Genomic DNA, 23,016 nt, shown 5'->3' on the forward strand with positions numbered 1-23,016 from the left:
ATAACTGATTTAAAATAATTTTTTTTTGAAAGATATAATTAAAAAAAAATTCAGAAGGGTCAAGCAAACCGTGTCTACGTGCGTTGGGCTGTGGTGCAAGGTGCTGCTCCAGGACCCGCCACCTCTAGGAGCCCGAGTCGGAAACTGGTTTGGACAGGAGGCCCGGAGCTCTGGAAGATGCTGGGCTTGGAAACAGAAGCCGGGCCCTCACTGGGGACTGACTGGCTCAGACCGTGGAGGGAAGGGGTGGGTGCAGTTTGGGAGAGACCACCAAGCCCGGATCAGCCTTCCCTCCTGCGCACTTTGGCTGAAGGGGGCAAGGGCGCGCCTCCATCAGCCATCAGAGGGGCTGTTGGTGGCTGGGCAGCAGCCTGCCTGCACCCTGAACCCACCCACTCACACCCCCGCCCCAGTGGAGGGGGCTCACCCAGACCTCTCCCTGCCCGGTGGGAGCGCCCTGGTCCCGCTGACTCGTCCCCTGGGGCCTCAGGCCCAGCAGAGAGGGTGAGCTTCCCCTTGCCCACCCCTCCCCCTGCTCTGTGGCCCAGACGGTGCCCTGTCTGTGCCCTCAGCCAGAAGCTCTTTGGAGACTCCAGGATGACTCGGAGCCGAGGCCCTGCTTCCTCTCCTGACCGCATCCTGCAGCTCGCAGCGGGGGCAGGTGCAGGGGAGGCACTGCCCCGGGCCTCTGTTTTGGTTGCCAGAAGCTAGAACGGTCCAGACGGCCGCAGCCTGGTGAGTAGCTCTGCGAAACGCAGACAACTGACTTCGGGGCCTAGCCGGGGGGCTTCATTCCACTTCTTCTCGAGGGAAGGGAACCCCGACACTGGGGCCAGACAGGAGTCAGAGCTGCCTGGAGTGCAGGGCAGACCCATCCCCGGGGCTCAGGCTCAGGGCGGGAAAGGACCCACCGCCCAAGAGGCCAGCATCCTCCAGGCCGGCGGCTCTCGCTGGTTTCTCTCCAGGGTTTAGGGTCCCGCCCCGCACCCTCCCCGCCTGCCCTCTCTCTCCTCTTTCATTTTTCCTGTGCCTTCTCTCTTCCTTCTCTGCTTCATCTCCAGCCCCTCCATCCCGGCCTGCGCACTGCCTGGACCAGGATCCCTGGGGCGCCACCCTCTCCCTGGCCCTGCTGCCCCCGCCGAGACCACCAGGGGGCGACAGTTCCCGGCGGAGCCTCCGGTCTCCGTGCGCCGGCGGGGGGGACAGGGATGGAGAGCCAGCCGGGGCCTGGGGCTCTAATCCAGCAGGGTCTCTGCCCCGCTTCCCGCCCGCGAGCCCCCTGGCCCCGCTTCCCCTGCGTCCGCCGTGGGACCACGTGTCCAGCCTGCCCCACCGCCCTGGCCTCTCTGGCCGGACCCCCTTTCCTTTCTGGAGACGCAAAGAGAACTGGGAACTTAAGAAAAGGTAGTGAATGGTGTTAAACATAATACAAGTGCAGAGATAAAGCTAAATACCAGAACAAGGGGAGACAGGCATTTTGGGAGCTTTCCACCGTGGCAGAGACCAGCATCCAGACCAGAAGACACCCGGGTCCTGAGGGTGGGTCTAGAGGGCGGCTCTGCCCCAAGCTCCCCACCGGGAAGCGCGTCTGCTTGTCAGATGGCAAGTAGTGGTCACTGCCCACCTGGTCCCCACCCCTGTGGCCCCTGCGTGGGCGGGTGCGGTGGAGAATCCCAGGCCCCGGGAGCAGACCCGCCCGCGGGACCCCATGGTGCTGCCCCTGGCAAAGACTGAGAACTGGGCAGCTGGGGGGGGTGTGCCCTGCCCAGGGCTGGATTGTCGCCAGTACTCCAGTAACCCCTGCCCTTTTCAAAGGCCTGGGCTGGAGGTGCCTCTGAAATAGCGCCGGACCCTCCCGGGGCCCTTGCATCACTTTACCTGGCAGGTGCGAGCGTGCAGAGTGGCTCAGGTTCATCATTTAGGAGAGATGTTAAAACACGTGTTTTGGAGTCAAACAGCCTCGGTTTCTTCCTCTGTAAAATGGTGGTGATGGGATCACGCGTGTGGCCTTGATGAGGGTAATGAAACTGTGCAGATAGAATGTACTCCGCACGGAGTAAGCTCCCAGAAGAAGGCAGTGATTTGTTAAAAGATGTTATTTCGACATTCCTCGTCTTAAAAAAAAAAGTTTTTCTTCTTTCTCGCACTCAATTCTCAGGAAAAATTAATAATATTTCTGCACGATAATTGCATCTTTCACGTTCCAAACCTGCTACCGGTGACCAAGTTCCACTTCCTGTGGTTTAGCAGCTTCAGGCTTCAGAAGGCAAATCTCCTCCTGTGACCAGGCCGCCGGGTCTGCGGCCTTGGCACTGTTAACTGAAAACAAACTAGTGCCTCACACCTTTGGCGTCTCTTAAACTCCTCAGTGATGAGAATGGAAGGGAAGGGAGTGTTTTGAAGGGAAGTTGGTTTAAATTGAGGTCAGATGCTGTTGAAATGTTCCATAAACGCCGCTGCATGTGACCTTTCGGCACCTCCCTCAGAGCTCTGGTTCCAGCCACTCCTGCCCTCACCCTCTGTGACCTGGTGACTTAGGTCGATGCATTTCCACTGATTTGTTCATAAATGCACTCACCAAAGTGTTCTAGGTGCTCTGATCACTCTGTAGGGGGTGGGTGGGTTCCGTGGAGTGACCGAGAGGTCCTAGGAGGAGCTCAGGCTTGCTGGGCACTTGTGACGGGACGGGCAGAAGGTCCCAGGCTGGAATCGGGGGGAGATGTCACCTGGTTTGTTCAAGAAACGTCAAAACTTCACTGTTGTCTTGGAGGCTGCAAAGTGGGTGATTTCCATATTCTTACCCACTGTTAAGAGCTGGGATTTCCAGCAGGAATAGGTAAGAAATTGAGAAGCAATTAAAATGCACCCACAGGGTAACAGGGAGGGGGGAGGTGAGAGGACAGAGGGACGTAAGCTTTACCATTTCTGTGTGAGCTTTTTGTTGTGAAAATGCATTCCCTGTGTATGTGCAATTTCTGTAATTAAAATAGAGTAAAACTTAATATGAAGACTTTCCAACATTAGTAAAAGCAGAGTCTAGTATAATGAACTCCCATTTATCCATCACCTAGACTTAGTAATTATCAATATTTCCCTGTATTTCCATAGTTTATTTTTTCTTTAGTGAAATATTTTAAAGAAAAATCCCAGGCCTGGTAACCTATCACTTCTAAATGTTTCAGAACGCATCTCAGAGAAAAAAAAAAACAAAAAACTGCACCTTTTTCTTATATAAACATGTGGCCGTTATCACAATAACTCCTTAATATTACCTAATACCAAGTCTATTCAGAGTCCTCCAGCTGTCCCAACGCTGTCTTTTAAAGTCAGTCTGTTTGTATCTGGATCCAGTAAGGCCTCCACGTTGCACTCTGCTCTTTTAATCTTGAGTGGGTCCCCTCCCCACCCTGATTTTTTTTTAATCATGTCAGTGACTTTTTGAAATCAGGTTAGTTGCCTCGTGAAATGACCTACATTCTGTGTTTCATCTGCTGCGTTTAACTTGCTCCTAACCCCACATTTCCTGCAACCTGGATGTTATCGGCAAAGCCTTGATTGGGATTCTGGCTTCTGTTTTGGGTGAGAACACCTCACAGATGGTGTCGGACGCTCCAGCCCCCTCCTCTCCCAGAGGCAGGTAACCTCTGGTCGCTTCTCTTACCTGGAGGTTCCGGGTGATGGCGATCCTCCACCATCAGACTGTGTTTTCCCCTTGTGGCTCTCTCGGTGCAGGACCCAGAGAAACAGGCTCTTACAAAAAGCATTTGTGAAGTGGCTGACACGTGAATTTTACTTGCAGATTTGATGCCAGTCGTTTGTCTTTCTTTGGCCTCCTGTTGATGGGTTTGTTCATAGCAGCGGATGGCATGGTTGAGTTTGTGTGTATGTGGAGGGTTTTGCCTTGACTTTAATTTTTAATTGATGGTTAACATGCTTCTAGCCTTTGATGGGTGCATTTTATAAAATATTTAAAATATTTTTTAAAAGCAATAAACTAGATTAGTCTCTGGAGAACAGGCTGGGCCCCCAATCATGGGACTGTGGATTCTTTGGACTGACAGGGGCCAGAGAGGACCCCCTCACTCAAGCCCACCCAGTGCTGGGGTCTTGCCCGCAGCTGCCCGACTGTCCAGCACTGGTTACAGCGCCTCAGCAGAGTGGTGACTGTGGGTGAGGCTCTCAGCCCTTCTCACTGCAGGGAACGCTCTGGCCTCTGCAGGACATTCCCAGGCCGGAGGGACCAAATGTCCTGGGTCTACTCATAGGCTTTCCCTGAAGGGTCCCTGTGATTAACTGACACCCTGGAAATCAGTGATGTACAAAAGCGGCTCAGTCACAAGACAGAATGCTGTGTGTGATTTTCAGTTTCAAGAAAAGAGATATAGGAAAAGAAAAATACAGCTTTACCCAAGTGACAGGGCCACGTGGCTTTATTTCCTTCTTTGATGCCAGTGAGGCTACCATCCCCATCTTTTTTTGTGTCGCGGATGGAGACTCAAGTTACCAGGCTTGTCCTGGAGGTGAGCTGGGAGTCTTTTTAATTTCTGTAGTCCTGTGGTCTTGCACACTGACTGGCACATAGTAAACTCAAAATGAAAATGAGTTGAATCAGTGATTTTGAGAAGAGAAATCCAAAACGATGGTATGACTCAATTCCATTTAACGAATGTCTCTCTTGGGTTTTTTACTCCCAATAGTTACAACAAACATGCAATGCTTAATATGTGTCAGATAGTCCAGAGCGCTTCACATATTAACACATCTAACTCTTTCACATTCCCTTTGTGGTAAGAAACATTATTCCCGTTTTAGGATGAGGATTTTGAGGTGAATAACGACAGGGAGGAGGCGGCTGAGAGCTGCTGGTGTGTTTCACAGTCAGCACCTGGGGTCTAAAATAATCCTGGTAATTCTGACAAAAACTTGGTTACATAGTTGTTGTGCTTCATTTCAAAGTGCTTTGTTCCCAAAGCTGCTGCTACTGGAGAAGGTGAGGCGGTTTCCAGAGGCGCTGGGAGCCCCGAGGAGGGCCGGGTGGCAGGGGGTTTGGGACCCACGTTCAAACCAGCCCTGAGCCAGGAGGCGTAGGTGATCACCGCACACACCGACCAGGGCAGGGGTGCTGGCACCTCAACTGCCTGACAGCGGAGGCCCCGCTAGTTACACGCAGCCTGGCCCCGGACGGAGCCTTCAAAAGGACCACTGTGACATCTACGTGGTGGCCAAGAAAAATGCTTCTAATACCTTCCAGGGAAAAAAAGCAGAGCACCTTGTGACTGCAGTAACGTGACGTGGGACCATGCCAGGAGAAGGGCTGGGGGGAGAAGGTCAGAAAATGAAAATGAGTACAGTTAGGCTGCAGGACCCTGAGCTATTCTACTGTGAATGGGACCTTGTCTCTCTTTATAGTGATCACAGTTTTAGAAAATGAGGCCTGAGAAGGTTTGAGGCAGTAGCTTCTATAAAAACCGAAACTTTGTTTGAAAAGATAGAAAGAATTGGGCGAACCTGCGACCCTACCCGGTGCTGTGACTTTGTGGGCACGGGATCTGGTGTAGGGACAGCCCGGGCGTGAGCTGCTTGTTTTAGGGTATCTGCGTGGCAGGGGATCAGAGGGGAAATGGAGAGTGTGCACACCCGAAGACAGTCATTTTCAGAGCAGGGCGAGCTAGATTAATCACCCCTCGTCTGGCACCTCTTCCTGGGCGAACCACAGCCTCCCAGACGCTGCAGCTGCTTCAGCGGCTTCGCGGGCCGGTGCCTGAGGCTTCTGCCCAGCAAAGCCCAGCACCTTCCACCCCGCCTGTGGGGTTACCCAGGCAGCCCTGGGGGTGGGCTTTAGCAGTGCTTCTCCCAGTCCTGACCCCGACCCCAGCATGCCTGGGAAGAGCCCCCTTCCCCCTCTTAATCGGATGCCCAAACTTCATCTCCTGAGGGGACCCTGGTTGCATTAGTTTGGGTTCTTCAGAGAAACAGAATATATATAAAGACGTTTATTATAAGAAATTGGCCCAGCCTTCCCTGGCAGTCCGGTGGTTAAGACTCCGTGCTCCCGATGCAGGGGGCACGGGTTTGACCCCTGGTCAGGGAACTAAGATCCCCCGTGCTCATCACGGCCACCCCCCCCCAAAAAAAAAACACAACAAAACAAAGAGACTGGCCCTCGTGGTTATGGAGGTTGAGAGGTCCCAGATCTGCACTAGGCAAGCTGGAGGCCCCAGCGAGCCGACGTTGGGGGTCCCAGTGCCAGGCTGGGCCTGAAGGGAGGAGAAGCCTGACGTCCCAGCTCAGCTGGTCGGTGGAGAGTGGGTTCTCTCTGACTCTGCCTTTGTGCTCTAGTCAGGCCTTGAGTGGAAGCATGAGGCTGCCCCTGTGACGGAGGGCCACACGCTCTACTCAGTGTCTGATTCAAATGTTAATCTCATCCCCAAACACCCAGAATGATATTTGACCGAGCACCCAGGCACCTGGTGGCCCAGTCAAGCTGACACATGAAGTTAAGCATCACCCTGATCTTTTGAGAACAGAAGCAGGGCCAGTGATGGTGGCCTTCACCCCAGGGCACCCTTCGGTTTAGTGCTAATTGGTGAGAAACAGGGTAAGCCAGGCACTAGCAAACTAGAGGAGGTGGAGGATGGCTTGAGCTGTGGACCAGGATGTGGGCTTTTCTAAGTCCTGCCCTGTGCGTGACTTCGGCAAGTCAACAAACCTTGGTGTTTGAGTTCCCATCTATAAAATGGGGGTAATAACACAAGTCCTTAAGGCGAGTTACATGAACTCTCCAAGGCTCAATTTTTTCGTCTGGTGAACAGGGAGAATAATATACATGCCATAAAGTTGTTGTGAGGATTAACAAGATAGTAGATATAAAACCCTTAGGTCAGCACCTCTCACATAGTATGTGTTCAATAAATATTAGCCATTATTTTAACACCTACTTCAGAGCTATATTGTAATAATATGTTGTATAAAAAAGGTCTTTGAAATAACATAATAAGATGGTAATATTGTATTCTTTTAAACTTGGGCAGATACCAAATTGGCAAATATTTTTTTACGATAATAACGCCTGGTGTTTGTTCAGGGTGTGGTGAACGGGCACCCACATACCTCCAGAGAGAATGTAAATTTTTCAACATTTTTGGCACAATGTACCAAAGTCTTAAATTGTTCATAATCTCTGATGAATAATTTCACTTCTAGGAGTTTGTCCTGAACAAAGAATCAGAAATGAATATAAAGATTTTTGTCCAAGGATGTTCATCACAGAATTACGTATAAGAATGAAAACTTGAAAAAAAGTTTAGGGGCTTAGTTAAATAAATGCGGTGACATTTCATATAATGATGTAATGTAACCTTAAAAAGATGTTTAGAATAATCTTCAACGACCTGATAAAATATGGCATTTTGCAAGTGAAGGAAGCAGGCCACAAAATAACGTATATTCAACAAACTGTTACTGAATGCCAAGTTTGTGCCAGGCACTGGGTACACACTTGGGAACACCATAGACTCAGTGTTTGGTCTCATACAGATTGACCCCAATTTACTTGTTTGTTTATTTATTTTAATTTGATTTACTTGATTTACTTACTTATTTATTTATTTATTTTTGGCCGTGTGGCAGGCAGGATCTTAGTTCCCTGACCAAGAATTGAACCTGTGCCCCCTGCAGTGGAAGTGCAGAGTCTTAACCATTGGACCGCCAGGGAAGACCCCAATTTAGCTGGGAAACAATGTACATGTGTATTATTATATACACAGAAAAAGAAGGTATCTCTTCACGGTGGAATAACGGATGTTTTCCATATTTTTCCTTTATATTTTCCTGTAATTTCCTTTTTTAAAAAAAACAAAGAACCGGCATTACTTAAACAATCAGTGGGGGGAAACTTACAATTTGTAAGAGAGAGCCTGGGCCTGGGCATCCCTGGGCGTGAGCTGGGTGTCACACGGGAGGGGGTGGCAGGGTCCAGAGAAGTTGGGAGGGAGAGACAGAGGCTTAAGCTGCACTGTTGCTGGTCTGCGACCCTGACCAGGCTGCTTCCAAGCCCAGCCCCATCATCAATAAAATGAACTGATCATTCCTGCCGGCCCCGGGGTCATGAGGACCAAGGAAAGCATGTCTATGTGCCTTTTACAAACGTGTGCTGTGCTGCAGAGATGCAAGTGGTCGCTCTTACCTTAAGCAGGTGACTTCCTGGGTCTGGTCCTCCCTGCCCTCTTGGAATGAGCAAAACGGGCCTCCAGCTCTGCAGGCCTGTGGTGGAGGGAGCTCACACAGCGCCCACTCTCATGAGAGATGCAATGGCACGCTCAGCAAACACTCTGGTGACAATAGGAGGAGAGTGGTTTCACCTCCTCGCTTCCTCCTTCCCTCCCGCGAAGCCAGCATCCCTGCCCTTTGGCTCCCTGGTCTTTCCATCCTTTGCCCCACTGGCCTGAGCGGGGGTCTTGATGGGCGCGGGGGAGGTGAGTAGCTTCCTGCAGGCCACCCAGCCAAGGCAGGGCAGCATTTAGACCCCATGGGCTCTGACAAACGAGATGTCCTCACCATGTCCAGAGTGACGCTGGGGCTGAGTCATCTCACCAAGCGTGGCCTCACCCGCTCTGCCATTCCCATGAACTCCCCAGATCACTCACCTAGGGGCCTGGGTGACAACACGGTGCCCTGAGACAGGGCCCAAGGAAGCCCAGAATTAGTCACAAGTTCAAATCAGAGTCACACAGGCCGATGTGCCCAGCCTTTGCCCAGATGTTGACCTTTAAAAAACCCAGAGCAGCTCCACCCCGTCCTCCTCTTCAGGCCACAGACTCGGGCAAGGGGGGGGGGGGCAGCCACGGAAGGGGAGGGGCAAGGGCAGCTGGGCCTGGACCGAGCTACTCCTGAGGGTGGGGCTCCTGGATTTCTCATGTGTGGCTGAGCCCCTTTGCTGTGCACCTGAAACTATCACAACGTCGTTAATCGGCTACACTCCAACACAAAATGGTTTAAAGAAAAGAACGTGCTTTCCCTTGATCTGTGAGGCGCCTGAGCAAAATAGATAGAACCATCTCCATCCTTCAGATGAAGAACGAGAGGCTGGAGGGAGCTGGCAGAGATGCCCGAGGCAGGCCCCGCCGGGACTGAGCCAGGTCAGGACCGGCTCTGTCTTTAGCTCCAGCGCTGGGGCACTGGGACTGCTCTTTGTTCACTGACCTTAAAAGAAGCTCGCAGAAAATTTCACGACAGAGAAATGGAGGGGAAGGGGCTACCACTGCCTCACTCCTACAGCCCTTTCCTGTGTGTCCTTTTTGTAGATCATAATACCACGCAACAGACCCCGCTTTTACCCTTCACGTTATTTCTTATCATTTCGGGTGAAGACGGGGTCCCGATGATCATTCCCTCCACGGGGGGTTCATGCGTGTCCCCTTCCCCACCAGGCACTGGGGACACAGCCTCAAACCAAACAGACATACTCCCTTGGCTTACGGCGCTCGCGTTCTCAAGGGAGAGACAACAAAAACGGAGAGAGACCGGACGGCTTCCCGTTAGTTGAGAAGAGAGCCGCCTATGGCGCTTAACTGGAGGTAGAGAAAGAAAAGCACAAAAGGTGTTTTTTACCCAAAGGACTCTGGGGTTCCTAATGTTTTGCTTCAACAACACCAAGGCTAACAATTATTTTATATCCTCCAGCCTTGAAGTGTGTGGGTGTTTATTTAACACAAGCAATTCTGTTACCCCTTTTTTCTTTTCACTTATCAGCATTTTCCAATGTCCCAGCAGCGGGAGGGAAATGCTGAGTTTTGATAACTACCGTGCCGGGGGGAGATGGAGAAGTTTTCTGTCTGTCTGTCTGTCTTCAGGGAACTCAGTTCATCAGCAAGTCGGGAGAAGCAAGGTGACAGGGGTCCAGGTAGGGGCTCTGTCAGAACAGCCCAGAAAAGCGCTTCTGCTGTAAGCTGAGGCCTCATCATATGAAACGGTCATCTCTTGCCTCGGAGGGCGATGAGGTGAGGATGGGAGGAGCCCTGATGTACCGAGGGCTTCAAGGTTAAAGTGTCTGGACTTGGTCCTGCCAACCCGGCGGCCCCACAGGCTGCAAGGCCTGCCCCCCTCGGGTGCATGGGGAGGACGTGCCCAGGTGCGCTCCTCCCAGCTTGACCTCCCAGGGCCACTGACAGGCGGCTTCGAACTGCTCTAACCCATCAGCCCCAAAGACTGGACTCCATGCCTGCCCGGAGGTCTGGCTGAGAGGCGGGCTCTCAGAGAGAAATTCTGAGCTCCTTTCCGCAACGACTGACACTTCTTCAGGCCAAATCCTCTTAAAAGTAGAAACACTGAAATTTCCACCTCTCCAGAAACCTCAAACGATGTCACAGAGTCAGAAAATGGAGACCCTCAACATTTGTACTGGATGGTCTCAAAAGGGGTAGGAAAAAAAGCCCTGGGCTGATCTGAGAATCACAATGACACATTTCCTCTTTGAAGTGACACCTGGCTGGCAGATGACCTTAAATCTTTTATTTTTTTCTCTCTCTCTGAAACCTTCAAAATGTGAAGCATCCTTTAAAATAATGAGAATAAAAAGATATGCTGCCCTCCTGTGGGACTGCTGTGCCCACGGTGGGATCAACTCTCTCGGTCCCTGACTTCACTTCAAATCCCGATCACTTTGAGGTCAACCTCAACTCCTGGGTTGAGTTTTGTCTGACCCAGTGTTCCATTCGCCTCTGCTCAAGTAAAGACAGACACAGCTGTCAGGCGAGGGCAGCGACAGTGTTTATTGAGAAAGGGGAACTCACACCGGAGGGCCTGGTGTCCGGGCTGGGGGATAGAGAATCCAAACACCTGATGAGAGATGCCGGAACCCTCTGTCCAGAGGGAAGGTCCAGGATAACTTCCAGGGTGAGTCCTGCCGCTTGTTGGGAGTGGGGAGAAGATACAGAACCGGGGCAGGCCCGGGCTTCTGGGGAAACTGTCAGGAGGAATGGCTGGGTGACCCGACAGCAGGGCTGGTTCCCACGCTTTGGCGAGCTTTGAAAATGAAGATCTAAACTGATGGTGACTAATGATTCAGCAAACTCTGCCACCAAGACCGCTGAGTATAAAGGGCTGTCGGTTTCATAGTCTGTAGGAATTTTTGGAAAGTGAGGGGCCAGAGGGTCTGGCTTGGAGGAGGTATTTCTCAGAAGGCAATGGCGATTGTAGGGACCAAAGGTAACAGAGCCCAAGACAAGAGTGGCTTTTGGGGGGCTCTGGCCTGTGCTCCTACCCACGGGGCAGAGCAGGGAGGCCCACTTCCCCTTCCCCTACTTGGCAGACCCTGCGGTGTCCGGGCTGCTGTCGGCTCCATCTCGCAGGACCTTTCTTGGGCTGGAGACAAAGAGCCCAGGTGCCCACGGGGCCGAGCGGGAGAAGAGCTGGTCTCAGCGGCCTGGCGTGGGGGGAGTTCGAAACGCTGAGGTTCTGGGAAAGCTGGTGAAGGAGACCCGGGGGGTCTAGGCGGTGCCGGCGGAGCCGCTCTCCGCGCTCGGGAAGGCAGGGCCGGGGAAGGCAGGTAGGGGGTTGGGGGCGGCCCGCCTCGCTATGCCTCCCTCCCCTCTCCGCGCGCCGCTGCCGCGCGCTCCTCCGGGCCGGCCAGCTATGGGCCCACGGCCGAGGAGGCGTTCGTCGTCTGGGCTCGGCCCGCACTGCGGGCCGGGATCCGGAACGGGGAGCCGTAGTCCTGGGAGAGCGAGGACGCCGAGCTGCCCCCGCGCGCCGCGCGCTCCGCGCGCCAGCAGGCCCCGCGCCGCCGCAGCTGCGCGCGGAACGAGCGGTCGAGCAGCAGGTAGATGAGCGGGTTGGCGCAGCTGTTGACGAAGGCCAGGCAGGTGGCGACCGAGAGGCCCCAGCGCAGCGCCAGCAGCAGGCGGCAGGGCAGCGGCAGCGCGCGCAGGCTCGCCAGGTGGAAGACGGCGCGCAGCGCGCAGAAGGGCAGCCAGGAGCCCACGAAGGCGCCCTCGACGGCGAAGATGATGCGCAGCGAGCGGCTCCGGGCGCGGCCCAGGTGCGCCGGCCCGCGCAGGCGGCGCGACACGCGGCAGTAGCAGACGACGGTGACGGCCAGGGGCAGCGCCAGCGTCAGCAGCAGCAGCAGCAGGCTCAGGCCCTGGAAGGCGTCGGACGGCTCCTCGGCGCACTGGCTGCCGCGGCCCCCGGGGAGCGGCCGCAGGCGGCGGAAGGCCAGCGAGGGCAGGCCGGCCGCCAGCGCCGCGGCCCACACGCCCCCGCACGCGGCCAGCGCGCAGCGCCGGGTGCGGCGGGCGCGCGCGGCCAGCGGGCGGCCCACGGCCAGGTAGCGGTCCACGCTGAGGCCGGCGAGCAGCAGGGCGCCCGCGCAGCGCGTGCCGGCCATGGCGAAGCTGCTGAGCTTGCACAGGCCCTCGCCGAAGGGCCAGAGGCCGCCCCGCGCCGCCGCCGCGGCCCACAGCGGCAGCGTGAGCACGAAGCCCAGGTCGGCGGCCGCCAGGTGCTGCACGAAGGTGTCCACGAGCCGCCGTGGGCCGCGCCGCCCGACCAGCAGCCACAGCACGAAGGCGTTGCCCGGCAGGCCCACGGCGAAGGCCGCCAGGTAGAGCGCGGGGATGTAAGCGTAGCCGTAGGGCAGGTCCCGGGCCTCGCACAGCTCCTGCTCCAGCTCCAGCTCCTCCGGGGCGCCCGACCCTGAGTAGTCCCAGGACGCCGTCCCCGGGCTGGGGCTCCAGGGCTCGGTGGGGCGCATGGCCGGCGTGGCCCGGGCGGACGCGGCGTCGAGAGGGAGGGTGGCTCTTCACGGCCGGTGCCCAGCACCTCCCTTCCTGTCACCCCCGGGCCGAGGCGACTGGGTGGGCAGGAAGGGGTGGGGGAGGAGGAAGAGGGGAGGGGAGGGGAGGGGAGGGGAGGAGAGGAGGGGGGTAGGAGGAAGAGGGGAGGGGAGGGGAGGGGCGAGGGGCAGGCTCCTGGGGTGGAGACGGTGGCCAACGATTTGGGGCGGGGAGGGGCGGGGAGGGGCGGGGAGGGGCGGGGAGGGGCTTCCCAGCTGGATCCTTGAAGGAAAAGTCCCCAGGGCTGGGACACAGCCCTGCCCCCCTTGGGAGCCTGGCCTGTCCTCCTCCAGAAGTCGCTCGGTTTCTTTGTTCATGAGCCAAGAACGGCAACCGTCTCAGGGGTCTGGTGGCCGGTTGAAGAGGCGCTCAGAGCCCCAGGCGGTCCTCACCCCCGCTTGGCCCCTGCTCCCCGCTGCTGTCTGTCTCTGTGAGGAGACAGGACCAGGGGTGAGGATTTTATCTGGGGAGGAGCCTCCCGCCGCGGTTCCCCTGCCTTCTAGGAAAGAGGGGTTCTGTCATCTGTGCACAGCGGGCATGTTGCGGGGAGCCTGCCCTTGGGGGGCCTACCTACTATCAGGGACTGGCCACCAGGCCTTCAAATGGTGTTAGCTCCCTGAGATGCTGGGCCGCGTGCCTTAGCCCAAAGAGTGGCTTTTCTGACCAACTCAGGTTCTCAGGGAGCCACAAGGGAGGGTTTGACCCTGGAGAGGGAGGGTCAGACTGTCCAGATGAAAGGAGCAGAGCCTGGACTCCAAATCCCAGCTCTTCCCCATCTTCCTGCATCGGCAAAACCTACCTGTTAAGCCAGACACAGATGTAAGTTCAGTACGAAAGATGACATGAGACGGTACCTGACTCAGCAGCAGATTCGTTGTCCTAAATCAGGAGTCAGGAGCTTAGAAGGAGGGTGAGATCCCTCGTGGACTGAGAGAGGTGGGGAAGGATACACGGAGAAGGGTGGGCATGAAGCCTGGCCTTGAAGGAGGCGGTGGGGCCAGGGAGAGGATGGGGAAGGGTGCAAGGGGATGCTGGACGACTCCAGTTAGGACCCAACTCTTCTTAGCAGACTTCCTCCCATGAGCTGCTGTGTAGCAACTGATGTGACAGTGTGTGTGTCCCCCCAGAGCCCCCGCCCCATCGTCACCAGGAATGAATGAACTGTTGGGCCATCTGGTGTTAAAAATTTGAGGTGGATTATTTATCCATTTTATAGCATACCATCCCATTACAGCGAGCTCCTCCACGTGCAAGGCCCTGTTTGGGCATCGCAGAGATGCCGTTCTTGACCTTGGAGGGTCACTGATTAGGAGGCATGGGAGACAGATCCATGTGCAGGACGTGCAGTGGCCAGCGTGCTAGAGGTCGGATGGCCTGGAGTGAATGTTAACAAAGTCCCCCTGGAGCTCAGACGAGGGAACAGCTGCCTCTGATGGGAAGAGTAAGTCAGAAGTCTTTCCCGGCACCTGAGGTCAGTTCCAGAAAGGAGCTGAAAGGTGAATTCTTCGAGCAGCAGAGCCCAGGCGGGAGGAGGGTGGCAGAAGGGGACGCAGGAGAGGCAGCAGGGGACTTGGATGTCACCAGTAGGAGCCACTGGACATGTTGAGGAGGGCAGTCCCCCCATCTGCTTTGCACAGGTCAGTGCAGAACTGTGGACTGGACGGAGAGAAGCTCCAGCCGGGGGACCCCACCGTGGGCTGTTGTCATTGTTTGTGTTGGGGAGAGGGAGGGTCGGACATAGGGAACTGGAGGAGGGAACAGAAAGGAGAGGATACGTTCAAGAGAATTGTGGCATCGAGGGCCTCAGCGCAGAGGAGTCGACTGGGCCTGGACGGCCAGTGGGGAACGCCACGGGCGCTGCCCATCCACTGAGGTCTGGGCCACGGAGAGGCTCGTGTGTGCATTCTGTTTCATGTTGATTTGAGGTGGGGTGATGGAATAATTCTTGATCCACAGCAGGCACTTCTGAGAGTGAAAGAAGCATTATCACAATCAACCTGGGCCATCAACCTGGCCCGTTCTGTGCAAACTGGGACATGAGGTCACCCTAGCTGTGGCCCCTCTGGTCCATGGAGATCCCCAGGGGTGGCGAAGCCTAAGGAGGAGTGGGCGCGCGTGTCCACGCCGTTCCGGTCAGGAATTTCTCTCCTGGGCCAGTTACAAGACGGGAAAGGCAGGCAAGAGAAGAGGCCGGGGAATGGATGTCTCTGGCCCAGCCCTCTACGGCATCCCAGCCCCAAGCCTGGGTTTCTCCTGAAGACCCACATACAGCGTGGGCACCTGAGGGGCCGCGGGAGATGTGGAGCCGTTTTTCTGATGTTTGATCACGTGGTTGCTGGCGAGGGATGCTCTCGTCCTGGGGGGCCTGGGGGCCACAGCCTCCTTCCCCAGAAGGCCAGCCGAGGTGGTGCGCCTTGCGTGAGCCTGGGACAGTCAGGGACAGGCCCAGGGCTGCCCGGGCGCCTCTCAGTCTGGGGCATAGAAGGGGCGTGATTCTGAAAGCTCGAGATGAATGGCCAGAAGCCTCCAGGTGAAAGAGAATAGGGCAAGGGGACCAAGAGGGCCATGGAGGCAGGGGGTGGAGGGGAGGCAGAGTGGGTTGTTTATTAAAAACACAGAGATTCTTGTTTCCTGGGCTGTGGCCTTGTGGTCCCGAGCACATGGCGGGTTCTCTCTGCCAGGGCCTGGGCGTTGAGCCTTTCCGCATGTCTCTTGGTGGCAGGAAGCAGCTCGGGCCAGAGCTGGGGACGCCGCTCTGGGCCTGGCCTGCCACGTGTCCAGCTTGGCTTCAGTGACTAAGGCCAACTCCATGACACTGGTCTCTCCTCCCCCCCTCAGGGGACCCCCCGCAGGGTTAGAAACAGTCCATTGATGGAAACTCATCGCGGTCAGCTGAGAATCCCGGCCACTGCTGATGGGTGTCAACACAGCGGAGAGGAAATGGTCCTCCCTCTCTCCAGCCCACCCGGGGGCCTTCCTACACCAACGGGCCCTCCTCCCTCTGGACGGCTGGAGCCCGGGTGGCTTGGTTACCTGGGTCAGCCTCACCCTGCCCGTGGGATTATCAACTCATGGGGTGAGGGAGGCTCCCCATCACCGCGACTGGTACAAGCCTGAGATCAGAGGAGATACTTAATAAGTAAACATCCAATGCTTTGAACTAGATGGCTTCCAGAAGTATTTTTATTTTATTTCTGGCCCTTTATGGGCTGTATATTTAAGCTCTTACCACTCTCCCCCTCAATGTTAATTTTTCTGTACAAATAATCATCTTAACTCTTTCGGAAAAATTTTGAAAATTATCTTGCCTTTTTCATCATAAAAACCACAGTCATGTCGCAGAACGTGGAATAAGAAAAGGCATCCCAGCCCTCGTGAAGCATGACATGGTGGTGAATTTCTTTCCTACCAGTGAAAGACGTTTTCAAAAGTGGAGAATTCGTCTGTAATCCCATTATTCTTGGGTTTTCTATTTTGTCAACATTCCATTTCAGATGTTCTCCACGTACATATATTTTACACAACTGTTTCAGAGGCATGTATGTAATCAGAATGTGCCCTGTTCTATAGTCTGCTTTTCTCAATTCATGCAAATTCACATTTTTCTATGTTGCTGAATTTTCTAATCCCTTAATTTTGGACATTTAGGTTGTTTGCAGTAATTTTTGCTGTTATAGAGATTTGTAATGAATAACTGCACTTACGGCTTTTTTCTTCTTTCACACTGTTTTCAGGGTATAAATGCCCTCGTGAAGGTCAAAGGCTATGAGCATTTTCTTGGCTTGATACAAATGCTTGCAGTGATCAGTAATTATCTGGCATTGTAGGAGGGTACGGGTTCAGTGCAATCTTGTTAGAGATATTCATCAGTAAAATATATTTTTCCACTTTAATAGGTAATGAGGTCAAATGGTACCTCATTTTAATCTACATTTCTTTGAAAACAGTAAGACTGAAAATCTTTCTAGATGTAATTCCTCTTATGTGACCTGCCTAATTACGTCTTTCAGACATTTATCTATTATAATCTTTTGTATTTCTTATTAATGTGTACGAACTATTTATTTAGGATAAACCATTGTCCCATTTGGTTCAAATATTTTTCCAGACCTTTTTCTTAGCGATTTTTAATTTTTTGTTTTACATTTCCATAGTCATTTGTTGCTTTTAGCAGTTTCAGAGTTTAGAATGCTATTTTCTCTTTGATGATCTAAAAACATTCAATTCTATTCTTGTTAAAATTTTGTATCTTTTTTAATCCACCTAGAGTGTAATCTTTTTTTTTAGATTTCTGTCGAACTTTCCCAACACCATTAAATTAAAAATATTTTTTAAAACCCTGCTGTGTTGTGATGTCAAGTTCATTATGTACACGCCTCACACGCTGTGTCCGAGTGTCTGCTTCTGGCCGGTGAGCAGACAGCTCAGATTGTTACTGACCTGAGTTTGGCTCCCACATCAGTTTTATAACTTGACGGTTGTGTGCAGCTGGGCTCCAGTTCCCGTGTCTTAGAGCGGGCGGGAGGGGGTCTCCCTGAGCGGGTGAGGATCACATTAGAGTCCTGGGGAAGGCCCCCCTCCAGCAGGGTCTGAACAGGGGGGTCATGGGCTCCCCCCTCCCCCGGAGCTGCCAGGCTCAGCTTCCCCCAGCCCCAGCCCCTCTTTGCTTTCTGTGCACACAGTGGGTGGTGGGTAATGATTTGGAATTGCTCTGGGAAACTACCAAGGGATCATCCCCATCTGGGGGCTTCTAGACTCGACCACCACAGGTCCCTGGGCCTGGGCTCATGGGTGGTGAACTCCACGGGGTGAGGGGGGCTTCTGCTGCAGATGCCGACAGGGCTGAGGCACAGACAGGTGGCATCTCGCCAGTTCTGCGGTCGACGGGTTAACGGCCCGTGTGTGTACCTGTGTGTGCACTGCGCGTGCGCGTGTGTGCATCCGAGCGTGTATGCCTGTGTGCGTGTGCAGGGCAGGGAGGGGTGTCCAGGGAAGGAAGGCGGCGGTCCTGCCCCTGCCCTGCAGCCTGCCCAGCCGAAGGGCGGGGCCCCACCCTGGCTGCCGGGCCGAGCAGCGTGTCACATGCTCGACTGTTTCAGAAACTCTCAGGAACTAAATCTGGGTGGCTGGGAAGGGGCATCAGTGTACCCCAGCTGCGCCCAGGTGACTCAGAGTGAAAGCACCTCAGGGCTGCGACCTCACTGCCGGCCTGGGGGTCGGGGCGGTGCGGGGCTGGTGTCGGGGGCAGAGGGTGGCTTTCAAGGAAAGGGAGACGCCATCCCCTCCACGGCCGGGGCACACACAAGGCAGCAGGAACCTGACAGATGGGCGGCAGGGAGGTCCCTCGGCAGGACAGGACCCCAGAACGTGTTCGGAAAGGAAGTCACAGCTCTTGGTAGCGATTACTCAGCCCACGCAGGCTGCTCACTAGGACCTGTCATTACTTTCCAGTGATTTCACTGAAAGCTGGGGTGGGAAAGTGGGTGCACATTTCTAGTCATTTCAGTAGGAACTGGAGCGGGGTGGGGGGGGCGACTCTCTTGGTGCTGTGACCCTGCCCTTCCCACCCCATCCTGCCCTTGACCCTGCCCTTCCCATCTGACCCTGCCCTTCCCACCCCATCCTGACCCTGACCCTGCCCTTCCCACCCCATCCTGCTGTTGACCCTGCCCCTGCCCTTCCCACCCTATCCTGCCCCTGACCCTGCCCTTCCCACCCCATCCTGCCCTTGACCCTGCCCTTCCCACCCCATCCTGCCCTTGCCCCAGCCCTTCCCATCTGACCCTGCCCTTCCCATCTGACCCTGCCCTTCCCACCCCATCCTGCCCCTGACCCTGCCCTTCCCACCCCATCCTGCCCTTGACCCTGCCCTTCCCATCTGACCCTGCCCTTCCCATCCCATCCTGCCCTTGACCCTGCCCTTTCCACACCATCCTGCCCTTGACCCTGCCCTTCCCACCCCGTCCTGCCCTTGACCCTGCCCTTCCCATCTGACCCTGCCCTTCCCACCCCATCCTGCCCCTGACCCTGCCCTTCCCACCCCATCCTGCCCTTGACCCTGCCCTTCCCATCCGACCCTGCCCTTCCCACCCCATCCTGCCCTTGACCCTGCCCTTCCCATCTGACCCTGCCCTTCCCACCCCATCCTGCCCGACCCTGCCCTTCCCACCCCATCCTGCCCTTCCCATCTGACCCTGCCCTTCCCACCCCATCCTGCCCGACCCTGCCCCTCCCACCCCATCCTGCCCTTGACCCTGCCCTTCCCACCCCATCCTGCCCCTGACCCTGCCCTTCCCACCCCATCCTTCCTGACCCTGCCCTTCCCACCCCATCCTGCCCTTGACCCTGCCCTTCCCATCTGACCCTGCCCTTCCCACCCCATCCTGACCCTGCCCTTCCCACCCCATCCTGCTGTTGACCCTGCCCCTGCCCTTCCCACCCTATCCTGCCCCTGACCCTGCCCTTCCCACCCCATCCTGCCCTTGACCCTGCCCTTCCCACCCCATCCTGCCCTTGCCTCTGCCCTTCCCATCTGACCCTGCCCTTCCCACCCCATCCTGCCCCTGACCCTGCCCTTCCCACCCCATCCTGCCCTTGACCCTGCCCTTCCCATCCGACCCTGCCCTTCCCACCCCATCCTGCCCTTGACCCTGCCCTTCCCATCTGACCCTGCCCTTCCCACCCCATCCTGACCCTGACCCTGCCCTTCCCACCCCATCCTGACCCTGCCCTTCCCACCCCATCCTGCTGTTGACCCTGCCCCTGCCCTTCCCACCCTATCCTGCCCCTGACCCTGCCCTTCCCACCCCATCCTGCCCTTGACCCTGCCCTTCCCACCCCATCCTGCCCTTGCCTCTGCCCTTCCCATCTGACCCTGCCCTTCCCACCCCATCCTGCCCCTGACCCTGCCCTTCCCACCCCATCCTGCCCTTGACCCTGCCCTTCCCATCCGACCCTGCCCTTCCCACCCCATCCTGCCCTTGACCCTGCCCTTCCCATCTGACCCTGCCCTTCCCACCCCATCCTGCCCGACCCTGCCCTTCCCACCCCATCCTGCCCTTCCCATCTGACCCTGCCCTTCCCACCCCATCCTGCCCGACCCTGCCCCTCCCACCCCATCCTGCCCTTGACCCTGCCCTTCCCATCTGACCCTGCCCTTCCCACCCCATCCTGCCCCTGACCCTGCCCTTCCCACCCCATCCTTCCTGACCCTGCCCTTCCCACCCCATCCTGCCCCTGACCCTGCCCTTCCCACCCCATCCTTCCTGACCCTGCCCTTCCCACCCCATCCTGCCCTTGACCCTGCCCTTCCCATCTGACCCTGCCCTTCCCACCCCATCCTGACCCTGACCCTGCCCTTCCCACCCCATCCTGACCCTGCCCTTCCCACCCCATCCTGCTGTTGACCCTGCCCCTGCCCTTCCCACCCTATCCTGCCCCTGACCCTGCCCTTCCCACCCCATCCTGCCCTTGACCCTGCCCTTCCCACCCCATCCTGCCCTTGCCTCTGCCCTTCCCATCTGACCCTGCCCTTCCCACCCCATCCTGCCCCTGACCCTGCCCTTCCCACCCCATCCTGCCCTTGACCCTGCCCTTCCCATCCGACCCTGCCCTTCCCACCCCATCCTGCCCTTGACCCTGCCCTTCCCATCTGACCCTGCCCTTCCCACCCCATCCTGCCCGACCCTGCCCTTCCCACCCCATCCTGCCCTTCCCATCTGACCCTGCCCTTCCCACCCCATCCTGCCCGACCCTGCCCCTCCCACCCCATCCTGCCCTTGACCCTGCCCTTCCCATCTGACCCTGCCCTTCCCACCCCATCCTGCCCCTGACCCTGCCCTTCCCACCCCATCCTTCCTGACCCTGCCCTTCCCACCCCATCCTGCCCTTGACCCTGCCCTTCCCATCTGACCCTGCCCTTCCCACCCCATCCTGCCCTTCCCATTTGACCCTGCCCTTCCCACCCCATCCTGCCCGACCCTGCCCTTCCCACCCCATCCTGCCCTTGACCCTGCCCTTCCCACCCCATCCTGCCCTTGACCCTGCCCTTCCCACCCCATCCTGCCCCTCCTACCACGGGGTGGATGCCCCACCTGGCAGGTAACAAAAGACAAGAAAATGACGCGGTGCTTCCTTGAGAACCGCTCTCACGTTACTGGAGAGGATGAATTCTACCACACGAATCAGCATGACTCGAGGCAGGCCGTGGCATCCTGTCCCGGGTGCGGGCAGCGGGGCGGCCTCGCAGAGGAGAGGACTGCATCGGGGGCAACGTGATAAGCGGGGTGATGTCCTGAGTGGCCCCAGCGCCAAGGGGTCACAGTCACCCCAGCACCGTCCTCCCCACAGCTCGACAGACACAAGAGGGGCCGTTAAGATAAGCCCAAGACCGTCCTTACAGTTTGATCTTTTCTATGACTACTTTGATGACTTACCTCGGAATGTCAGACTGTCTTATTTTCGCGGTGTCTACTGGGGATCTCCCTGCCGGTTGCCGTGACGGTGGCCGGGCCGGCTGGGGAGGGCTCCCGAGGCGAGGTCCGGGCCCAGGCGAGGCGGCCCCGGGGTCGTGGGGGGAGACACTTGAGATGCATCGGGACCCAAGGCTCACCTGCGAGAGCCGCCCGACACGAGACGGGGGGCGGAGGGAGGTGAGGCTGGGACACGTGACGGGGGTCCGGGCCTGGGTGCCTTCCGTGCTGCACGGGGGAAGGAGGAAAGGACGCTCTTGAAGGTTTCGGCCTTGGTGGCTGGAGGCGGCCAGGAGGGAGCTGGTCCCACTGGGAGGTTGCTGTTCGGTTCCTGAGCAGGTTGGGCTGGAGATGGCCGTGAACTTCCAGGGGACAGGTCAGACGCATGGTGGCAGCGGGCAGGGAGGGGAGGGCCGGGACCCTGAGGGGCTGGAGGCCCCAAAGGAGCGCAGGGGGTGAGCAGGGCCTGGGGTGGGCGTCGGGGAGAGCGGAGCTCTGAGACAGGCCCATAACTCGCGGGGGGAAGATGGGGGCCCAGAGAGAAGGTGAGAAGGTCACCGTCGTGATGACCCGGCAGTTTGGAATTTCGAGCTGCCCCCGGGTCCCAGGGAATGGTGTGTGAACCGGAGGGGTCAGAGCAGGAAAGCCAACGTGGGGTTCTTATTTTGAGGGCAGAAATATCTTTAGTAGGAAAGCAGGGGTGGCCCAGCAGAGACCAGACTAAGTCTGGGTCTGATTTTGAATTCTGGGCCTCCACTGACTCATCTGGCGAATACCGACTCAGCACTGTTACGTTTACACACGGATCGCAGGGTCAGGGATGCAAGCACAGACTTCCAGTGTCCGCAGCCACAGCTGTGCGCTCCCCCAGGACCCTGCGCTCCGCCGCCTTCACACCCTGTGGGACGTGGGACGGGCAACACAGTGGCTGCCTCGGGCCCCAAGTCAAGAGGGTGCAGTTTACAAGCCGCTACCTTGCTGAAGCGCTGTGGTCGTAAAAGTAGGCCCTTACGGCGACTCAAAATTCAGGTCTGAGACCACGTTGCACATGCGTCCTACCAGCTGATACTGTAGGACCGTCTTATGTTCCTCACAAGACCGTTTTTCATGAGACTGAACTTGCTGCCCGTTAAGGAGAAAAGGACTCACTTGCCCCCATCACAGCAGAGACTCTACCAGCTGTTTTCAAGGTCTGAGTGAGTCTGCCTGAAGGCAGTCGAGTTCCCTGATGGAAGGGGCCCTACCGTGGTGGCCCTCGCATCCGACGACTCTTTCCTCGATACGTGTAGTCACCCTGTTGGCAGGCTTCGTTTATCTCCAGCACACTTGCAATCTCTCCGTTTGCCCATCCTTGTGAATCTAGGTATCCAAGGCCACGGGGACACACCAGCCTGGTTTTAGCTGCTGCTGCCGTGTGGATGCTGGTTAGAGAACCGGGCACCAGAGGGAAGCCCACCTCAGCCCCACGTGCCGTTTCCCACCGCTGGTGAACGCGGGACCGCCTTTTGCAACTGTCAGACTCCGCGTCTTTTCGCGCCACAGCACCTGCGGCGGCGGGAAACGCTGCCCCTTGCGGCCCGGGCGGGGAGGGGATCTGAAAACCGCAGGCTGACACGCCGGCTGGGACGCCGCCACTTCTTAGCTTTGTGTCCGTGACAGAGTCACTAACCTTCCAAGGCCTCGTCACCCTCATCTGTAAAATGGAGATGTCA

At 56.6% G+C, this 23,016-nt stretch overlaps 1 protein-coding gene across 1 annotated transcript; it reads right to left on the reverse strand.

Annotated features, from left to right (window-relative positions):
• Window positions 1–9,260: 9,260 nt before the first annotated feature.
• Window positions 9,261–12,820, reverse strand: GPR25 (G protein-coupled receptor 25). Its single transcript, XM_082436761.1, has one exon. The coding sequence runs from the start codon at window positions 12,749–12,751 to the stop codon at window positions 11,630–11,632; it is 1,122 nt and encodes a 373-aa protein (XP_082292887.1). The 5' UTR covers window positions 12,752–12,820; the 3' UTR covers window positions 9,261–11,629.
• Window positions 12,821–23,016: the final 10,196 nt, after the last annotated feature.

The sequence above is a fragment of the Balaenoptera physalus genome (genome assembly GCF_965194825.1).
Source record: "Balaenoptera physalus genome assembly, chromosome: 1".
In the NCBI taxonomy this organism is placed as follows: Eukaryota; Metazoa; Chordata; class Mammalia; order Artiodactyla; family Balaenopteridae; genus Balaenoptera; species Balaenoptera physalus.

Coding starts and splice junctions, on each gene's coding strand:
- GPR25 (XM_082436761.1), bottom strand. CDS start 12,751: ATGCGCCCCACCGAGCCCTGGAGCCCCAGCCCGGGGACGGCGTCCTGG.